At 45.2% G+C, this 9861-nt stretch overlaps 1 protein-coding gene across 1 annotated transcript in view; it reads right to left on the reverse strand.

Moving 5' to 3' along the window:
- PCCA (propionyl-CoA carboxylase subunit alpha) overlaps positions 1-8368 on the reverse strand; it is a 578010-nt gene extending 569642 nt beyond the window's left edge. The window contains exon 1 of the mRNA XM_073670397.1: positions 8213-8368. Within this exon, the coding sequence (XP_073526498.1) occupies positions 8213-8266 (54 nt within the window). The 5' untranslated portion in view covers positions 8267-8368. The remainder of the gene's footprint in view (positions 1-8212) is intronic.
- Positions 8369-9861: the final 1493 nt, after the last annotated feature.

Below are 9861 nucleotides of genomic sequence, written 5' to 3' on the forward strand. Positions count from 1 at the left end.
AAGTAAAGAAAAAAAAAGACGATATGGCGACTAATGTTGAGCGCAAGTGCTCGCTACTTGAGTTTGCATCGGGTGCTCGGGTATGCACTGAGTATCGCAGGTGCTCGAGTGACATGCTCGAGTCTCCGCCCCATATGTTTCACGGCCGAAAAGAACTCACAGGGATTGCCTGCCATGCACGAGAGATCTCCGCATGTTTTTTTTTTGGGTGTCTAACAACCATGAAACATGCGTGCGGGGACTCTAGCATGTCACTCGAGCACCTGCAACACATGGTGCATACCAGAATACCCGATGCAAACTCAAGTAGCGAGCACATGCGCTCAAGATTAATGACAACTTATTCAATACGATCACCTAATGTTATCAAATTCTGTCGTACCTCTGGGTTCAAAATGTACACTATACCCTTTGAAGGGTCTAGTTACCAAAATTGTGTCACTTGTGGGGAGGTTTCCACTATTTAGGCACATCAGGGGCTCTCCAAACGCGACATGGTGTCCGCTCTCAATTCCAGCCAATTTTGCATTCAAGAAGTCACACAGTGCTCCTTTCCTTCTGAACTCTGCCATGAGCCCAAAAAGTGTATTTTCCCTACATATGGGGTATCGGTGTACTCAGGAGAAATTGCACAGAAGTTTTTGGGGTCCATTTTCTCCTCTTAGCGTTGAGAAAATAAAAAATTTGGACCTAAAACATAATTTTGATGGAAAAAGTTAGATTTTTTTTTTTTTATTTTCACAGCTCCATGTTATAAACTTCTGTGAAGCACCTGGGGGGGGGGGGGGGGGGTTCAGGATGCTCACCACACATCTAGATAAGTTTAGTGGGGTCTAGTTTCCAAAATGGTGTCACTTGTGGGGAGGTTTCCACTATTTAGGCACATCAGGGGCTCTCCAAACGCGACATGGTGTCCGCTCTCAATTCCAGCCAATTTTGCATTCAAGAAGTCACACAGTGCTCCTTTCCTTCTGAACTCTGCCATGAGCCCAAAAAGTGTATTTTCCCTACATATGGGGTATCGGTGTACTCAGGAGAAATTGCACAGAAGTTTTTGGGGTCCATTTTCTCCTCTTAGCGTTGAGAAAATAAAAAATTTGGACCTAAAACATAATTTTGATGGAAAAAGTTAGATTTTTTTTTTTTTATTTTCACAGCTCCATGTTATAAACTTCTGTGAAGCACCTGGGGGGGGGGGGGGGGGGGGGTTCAGGATGCTCACCACACATCTAGATAAGTTTAGTGGGGTCTAGTTTCCAAAATGGTGTCACTTGTGGGGGGGTTTCTACTGTTTAGGCACATCAGGGGCTCCCCAAACACAACATGGCGGCCGCTAATTATTCAAGTAAATTTTACATTCAAAAAGTCAAATGGCGCTCCTTCCCTTTCGAATCCTGCAGTGCACCCAAACAGTGGTTTTCTCCACCATAACGAGTATAGACGTGCTCAGGAAAAATTGCACAACAAATTTTGGGGTTAATTTTTTTCCTGTTACCCTTGCAAAAAATGAAAAAAAATTGGGGTCTAAAGTAATATTTTTGTGAAAAAAAGTTAAATGTTCATTTTTTTCTTCCACGTGCCAAAAATTCCTGTGAAGCACCTGAAGGGTTAATAAACTTCTTGAATGTGGTTTTGAGCACCTTGAGGGTTGCAGTTTTTAGAACGGTGTTAATTTGGGGTATTTTCTGTCATAAAGGCCCCTCAAAGTCACTTCAAATGTGATATGGTCCCTTAAAAAATGGTTTTGTAAATTTTGTTGGAAAAATGAGAAATCGCTGGTCAACTTTTAACCCTTATAGCTCCCTAACAAAAAAAAATTTGGGTTACAAAATTGTGCTGATGTAAAGTAGACATGTGGGAAATGTTATTTATTAACTATTTTGTGTGACGTATCTCTCCAATTTAAATGCATGAAAATTCAAAGTTTGAAAATTGCAAAATTCTCCAAATTTCCATTTTTTCACAAACAAACGCAAGTGATCTCAAAGAAATTTTTACCACTGTTGTGAAGTACAATATGTGACAAAAAAACAAAACAAAAAAAAAAAAAAAAAAAAAAACAGAATCAGGGGGATCTGTGAAAGCGTTCCAGAGTTATTATCTCATAAACTGACAGTAGTCAGGCTACAGTGGTGGCCAAGAGTATTGGCACACCTGCAATTCTGTCAGATAATCATAGAATGGTAGAGTTGGAAGGGACCTCCTGGGTCATCTGGTCCAACCCCCTGCTCAAAGCAGTATTCACTAGATCATCTCAGACAGATGTCTGTCCAGCCTGTTTGAAGACTTCCATTGAAGGGGAACTCACCACCTCTCGTGGCAGCCTGTTCCACTCATTAATCACCCTAACTGTCAAAAAGTTTTTTCTAATATCTAATCTGTGTCTCCTCCCATTGCTTCTAGTCTTTCCTTGTGCAAATGAGAATAAAGATGATCCTTCTACAATGTGACAGCCCTTGACATATTTGTAGACAGCTATTAAGTCTCCTCTCAGTCTTCTTTTTTGCAAGCTAAACATTCCCAAATCCTGCAACCGTTCCTCATAGGACATGGTTTGCAGACCAGTCACCATTCTGGTCGCTCTTCTCTGAACTTGCTCCAGTTTGTCTATGTCTTTTTTAAAATGTGGTGCCCAAAACTGTACACAGTATTCCAGATGAGGTCTGACCAAAGAGGAGTAAAGACCGATAATGACTTCACGTGATCTAGACTGTATGCTTCTGTTAATACATCCCAGAATTGTATTTGCCTTTTTTGCTGCTGCATCACACTGTTGACTCATGTTCAGTCTATGATCTATTAGTATACCTAAGTCTTTTTCACATGTACTGTTGCTTAGCTCTATTCCTCCCATTCTGTATATGCTTTTTACATTTTTATTGCCCAGATGTAGTACTTTGCATTTTTCCCTGTTAAAAACCATTTCTTCCTGAAAATGATTGCAATCACAAATTCTTTGGTATTATCTTCATTTAATTTGCTTGCAAGGAAAAAAAAAAAAAAAACCCAAAAGAGAATGAAGCAAAAAATCAAATCATTGATCCTTTCACACACAACTCCAAAAATGGGCCAGACAAAAAGTATTGGCACCCTCAGCCTAATACTTGGTTGCACAACCTTCAGCCAAAATAACTGCGAACAACCGCTTCCGGTAACCATCAATGAGTGTCTTACAATGCTCTGCTGGAATTGTAGACCATTCTTCTTTGGAAAACTGCTCCAGGTCCCTGATATTTGAAGGGTGCCTTCTCCAAACTGCCATTTTGAGATCTCTCCACAGGTGTTCTATGGGATTCAGGTCTGGACTCATTGATGGCCACCTTAGAAGTCTCCAGTGCTTTCTCTCAAACCATTTTATAGTGCTTTTGGAAGTGTGCTTTGGGTCATTGTCCTGCTGGAAAACCCATGACCTCTGAGGGAGACCCAGCTTTCTCACACTGGGCCCTACATTATGCTGCAAAATTTGTTGGTAGTCTTCAGACTTCATAATGCCATGCAAACGGTCAGGCAGTCCAGTGCCAGAGGCAGCAAAGCAACCCCAAAACATCAGGGAACCTCCGCCATGTTTGACTGTAGTGACCGTGTTCTTTTCTTTGAATGCCTCTTTTTGTTTCCTGTACACTCTATGTTGATGCTTTTTCCCAAAAAGCTCTACTTTTGTCTCATCTGACCAGAGAACATTCTTCCAAAACGTTTTAGGCTCTCAGGTAAGTTTTGGCAAACTCCAGCCTGGCTTTTTTATGTCTCGGGGTAAGAAGTGGGGTCTTCCTGGGTATCCTACCATACAGTCCCTTTTCATTCAGAAACCGACGGATAGTACGGGTTGAAACTGTTGTACCCTCGGACTGCAGGGCAGCTTGAACTTGTTTGGATGTTAGTCGAGGTTCTTTATCCACCATCCGCACAATCTTGTGTTGAAATCTCTCAATTTTTCTTTTCCGTCCACATCTAAGGAGGTTAGCCACAGTGCCATGGGCTTTAAACTTCTTGATGACACTGCACACGGAAGACACAGGAACATTCAGGTCTTTGGAGATGGACTTGTAGCCTTGAGATTGCTCATGCTTCCTCACAATTTGGTTTCTCAAGTCCTCAGACAGTTCTTTCTATTCTCCATGCTCAATGTGGTACACACAAGGACACAGGACAGAGGTTGAGTCAACTTTAATCCATGTTAACTGGCTGCAAGTGTGATTTAGTCATTGCCAACACCTATTAGGTGCCACAGGTAAGTTACAGGTGCTGTTAATTACACGAATTAGAGAAGCATCACATGATTTTTCAAATCGTGCCAATACTTTTGTCCACCCCCTTTTTTAGGTTTGGTGTGGAATTATATCCAATTTGGCTTTAGGACAATTCTTTTTGTGTTTTTTCATTGAAGACAAATTAAATGAAAATAATACCAAAGAATTTGTGATTGCAATCATTTTCAGGAAGAAACTGAGTATTATCTGACAGAATTGCAGGGGTGCCAATACTTTTGGCGACCACTGTATTTGCCCACGTAGCGTTTTTTACGGCCGCGAACACGCTTGTAAAACAGTCTGCCTTGCAAAGCAATGTGAATTCGGATGTGCTGTAAACATGATGCGCTAATTTGCGCACCAAATTCGCATTGCTTTGCAAAACGCAGCACGACCATTTCTACCGCGATTACGCTGCAAATTTGCGGCCATTGAGGAACATTGAAACGCAGCAAACCCGCAGGTATATGTGGATTTGCTGCGCTTCAATTAAATTCAATGGCCGCGAATTTGCAGCGTAATCGCGGTGCGTGTGGTACCTGGGATGAAGGGGAGACTACAACTCCTCTTCATCCCGGCTACCACGCGGTGAAAAAAAGAAATAAAAAAAAAAAAGTTAAAAATAAACAACCTGGATATTCACCTCTCCGACGGCCCCGGGTCTATTTTTATCGTTTTGTTTTTTTTTGGTTGTTTTTTTTTTTTTTTTTTTTTACTATAGATGCTGCATTTAAAGCATCCAAGTTGTTCACACATTATAAATCCATGCCGGTTTCATGGATTTATATTGTGTGATCAACTTGTCAAGCACTTTTCCAAGTGATGCTCAAAATCTTTGGAAAAGTGCATGTGAAAACGCATGTAAAAAAGCTTCTCTGGCAGAAAAAAAAAAAAATGCATGTAAATCTGCATGCGTTTTTTTCAGCCAGAGAGAGGCAAAAACGCTCTGCATCAAATCTGCTACGTGGGCACATAGCCTCAGAATTGTAAAAATTGGCCTGGTCATTAACGTGCAAACCACCCTCGGGGGTAAAGGTGTTAAGGCATAAAAACATGTCAGCTACCTGAAAGTTAAAAAAGAAAAGTTTATGGGGGGGCAGAGAAAGTTGATAAAGAAATCTTGGTCTAACTTTGCAATAAACCTCATCTGCACACCTATTATAACTAGGATAAGTTGCACAACTAACTAGGCTCTAAGTCTTTTGCACCATATAACATATCTTGAGAATTAGGACAAAGGTTACAAGCTGGGGAACATTTTTATGCCCTGTAACTGTAAACTCCAAAACCGTCCCAGTAACATGAGATTATACTGGCATGTGGGGGTTTACCTTTGAGCGTTTTTGGTAGGGAAAATCAAGGGAGATGGCGATCATCAAAAAAAAAAAAATGAATCCCAACATTCACTTCCATAAGGTGGATGGGGGCAGGTCTCTACTGTTTTTTTTTTTTTTTTTTTTAACTCTTCTCCCAAGAGCCATAACTTTTTTATTTTTTGTTGATATAACCATTTAAGTGCTTGTCTTTTTGCAGGCTGAGTTGTTTTTGTTAATGATGCCATTCAATTTATCATAAGATGGGAAGCGGGAAACAAATTCCATGTGCAATTCCACAATTGTTTTTTCTGATTTTTCTTTTCCATGTTCACTACATGGTAAAAATGATCTGGCCACCGGGTCCTCTAGGTCAGTATGATTACGGAGATACCAAATGTGCATAGTTTTTTCTATTGAGTGGCAAAAAAAAAAAAAAAATCAAGTCGCTTGTTTGTTTGTTTGTTTTTTTTAGATCTTTAACATTCAATCAACGATGCTGGGTGAGGGCTTATTTTTTAGACTCTGAGCTGACGTTATTATTGATACCATTTTGGGGTAGATAAGATGTTTTGATCGCCTGTTATTGCATTTTTTTTTGCAATGTGGTGGCTGGAAAACTAATTCTGCATTTAGATTTTCTCTCTCATTACACCTTTTACTGATCAGGTTAATTAATTTTATATTTTGATAGATCGGGCTTTTACGGACATAACAATACCACATGTATTTTTTATGAGGGAAATTTGAGCCTTTATATATTTTTAACAATATTTTTTTTCACTGTACTTGTTAGTCCACTTAGGGGACTTAAACCTGACATACTGTAGCACAACCAAACAGATAATTGCTGTATATCGCAAAACATCATTGTCTCCTATGAAAGCCAGCCAGAAGCTGTCATGACAGCTTCAACAGACCCGACTGACTGTGATGGCAACTCATCGGCACCCTGTGAGCGCGTCACGGAGGTGTATGCACAGTCCAGCGTACTGTAAATGCCACTGTCACAGATTGAGAGCGGCATTTAAAACAGGTTAACAGCCATCACCTGCGTGGAAAGATGGGGTCTCAATTACTGAGCCCACATCAAAGTCAGGGCTCATATGTCAGTAAGGGGTTAAATTTTGTGGCTCCTTGTTTTTGGAAAACTAAAATCAGAAGAATTTTCACCCCCAAAACTATTTATATGAAGTTTACATAATACTGTTAAATAAATGGTATATAACATGTCTTCAAAGACTGGGGACTGCTCTATACTGGAGAGACAACATACCATCACCATCATTTCACACACAAACACAGGATAACAAGTCAACACATGATGCTTATGTCTGGCACAGCGCGCCGAACAGTCGTCAGCTCCCCATAGGTTAGTACAGTGTGACCTGGACAGCTTCTGCCTCTCGAACAGGCGAGGGCGCCTGCGCACAGGCTGGCACAGCGCACACACACCAGCCGGCTGACGCCTCCGCACAGGCGAGGGCGCCTGCGCACAGGCTGGCACAGCGCACACACACACACACACACACACACACACACACACACCAGCCGGCTGACGCCTCCGCACAGGCGAGGGCGCCTGCGCACAGGCTGGCACAGCGCACACACACACACACACACACACCAGCCGGCTGACGCCTCCGCACAGGCGAGGGCGCCTGCGCACAGGCTGGCACAGCGCACACACACACACACACCAGCCGGCTGACGCCTCCGCACAGGCGAGGGCGCCTGCGCACAGGCTGGCACAGCGCACACACACACACACACCACCCGGCTGACGCCTCCGCACAGGCGAGGGCGCCTGCGCACAGGCTGGCACAGCGAACACACACACACACCACCCGGCTGACGCCTCCGCACAGGCGAGGGCGCCTGCGCACAGGCTGGCACAGCGCACACACACACACACACCAGCCGGCTGACGCCTCCGCACAGGCGAGGGCGCCTCCGCACAGGCTGGCACAGCACACACACCAGCCGGCTGACGCCTCCGCACAGGCTGGCACAGCACACACACCAGCCGGCTGACGCCTCCGCACAGGCTGGCACAGCACACACACCAGCCGGCTGACGCCTCCGCACAGGCTGGCACAGCACACACACCAGCCGGCTGACTCCTCCGCACAGGCTGGCACAGCACACACACCAGCCGGCTGACTCCTCCGCACAGGCTGGCACAGCACACACACCAGCCGGCTGACTCCTCCGCACAGGCTGGCACAGCACACACACCAGCCGGCTGACTCCTCCGCACAGGCTGGCACAGCACACACACCAGCCGGCTGACTCCTCCACACAGGCGAGGGCGCCTCCGCACAGGATTGCATAGCGCACACCAGATGGCTGATACCTCCGCACAGGTTAGTACAGAGTTAACTGGGCAGCTGATACCTCCGCACAGGTGAGGACTCTGCAGTCTTCAGATCAGCACCGGACTCCTGATCAGCCTACATGTATAAAGCGTGCAGGTCATGTGCCATTACGGTGATTTGTGAGACACCCTCTATCAGGCAGTAAGGTAGAGCTGACCTGACACAGGAGAGAGGTCACAGTGCTTGCCAGCTGACCTCAGAGTGGCCGCTAACACCTGAGGCCAGCACATAGACACTTGCCCACAGACATGGATAGGCGCCGCTTCCTACTCACCTGCCCCTTTCTCAGCACTTTTTGCACGTCTATAAGGACCCTGAGCGCCGCCATCCTTGTCAGTAAAGTGCACACTTGTCCTTTCCCCTCTGTGATATAGGCGGGGCTTCAGTGCAAGCAGCGAATGAAAAACCTAGAACAGCCTCTCCTCTCCACGCATGCGCAGTTCTTTACGTTCGTCCATGAGGTGATTGGCGCTGCGGTCTCTGCCTGTGTGACCGGCACATTACTGGCGCGTTGTGACGCAGAGTCACGTGAACCAGAGTGGTCATGTGACTGCGCAGGGATTCCTTCTCTTCTGTGTGCGGGAGCGTGTGACCGGTCAGACGGCGGAGCTGCTGTGTATGAACAGGAATAAAGGGGGCCGACATGGGTGACTGCTCTGCCTGTGGATATTCCTCTCAGGGTTTACATCTGGCGCGTACATGAGTGGGGAGAGGTTGATAGTGTTACTTTTCTATGTATTGTGTCGCGTGGCATCCTGCGTGTGGCCACTGTATATAGACAGTGAGTGCCTGACACTGGAAATGCTCCCGTGCCACGATCAGGAAGAGCAGCTCACCTGCACTGCGTCCCACATTAGAAGCACAATGAATGGATCTATAGGAATCCCATGCCCTCTGTGCTTCTATGTAACGCTGCCTATACTCAGCCACAGTGCGGGGCTATGAGCCGAAGCATAGCAATTTCTGTAGTGGAGACGCTGGTTTACTCTCCACTGCAAATATTCCCCAATGGTAAATCTGCATATTATCCGAACATAAGTGTGTAATTAGACCTCTGTGTCCAAAACGCTTCTATTCCTGATCGTGGGCATGTACCCTTAAAGGTGACTATGATTACTTCGCCCCCCAGCCTGTTTTCACCTTCCTGACCAGTGTCAATTTATGTGGTGATAACTAACAGACAAAGTAGCACACTAACGTTAAGTAGGCAAATATGAAATTTGAATAGCATTACTGCTCTAGAAAATAGAAATAAATGAGACCTTAGTGCATAAATTGGCCAATCCATGCGTACCTGGTAGCCACGGTAAGGCGTTTGTCGTCATTCCAGGAACCTAACAATGTGAGCTCCTCTCTGAGACATTGTCATGGGTGTGTCAGAGGTGACAGACAATCGCCCTGCAGTTGGTTGCAGGAGATATCTACGTTGGGCATTACAGACATCTTAGAGGCTGTCTCTAGGACCCAGCAGCTACCTCCCTCTGGCTAATTGGCTCCCTGGCCTGGGTGTATAAATACCTGGTGTGTCTGAGAGGGAGGTGCTGGCGATATTCATTATGACGTGTGAGGCTGCAGCAAGAGCAGTACCTCGTCCTCTCTGGAGCTTGAGGCTGTGTGTGCATTTGTTTCGAGTAGTCTAAAGCTAAGCAATTCCCCTCCTGTTTGTCTACCCTTGTTGTCACTAGTGCTCATCTCCTTCCTTAGCCATACACCAGGGAATGTCCGGGCAAGGCATGTGTGCGACGGTTGGTGAAGAGCCAATATAGGGACGGTAGTTGAGACAGGGTGACACTAAACCAGACTAGAAGGTGTCCCCCCCCCCCCCCCCCTCTTTCTCTCCTCCCTCTATGTTGCACTAAGTCTTTCCCACACATTGTGAGAGAGAGCTATTTCTGTGTGGTTTTAGGTGTGGACTTTTTTTTT

Source organism: Phyllobates terribilis, unplaced genomic scaffold (genome assembly GCF_046119375.1).
Source record: "Phyllobates terribilis strain yellow unplaced genomic scaffold, ASM4611937v1 Scaffold_2__4_contigs__length_985480577, whole genome shotgun sequence".
Taxonomy (NCBI): domain Eukaryota; kingdom Metazoa; phylum Chordata; class Amphibia; order Anura; family Dendrobatidae; genus Phyllobates; species Phyllobates terribilis.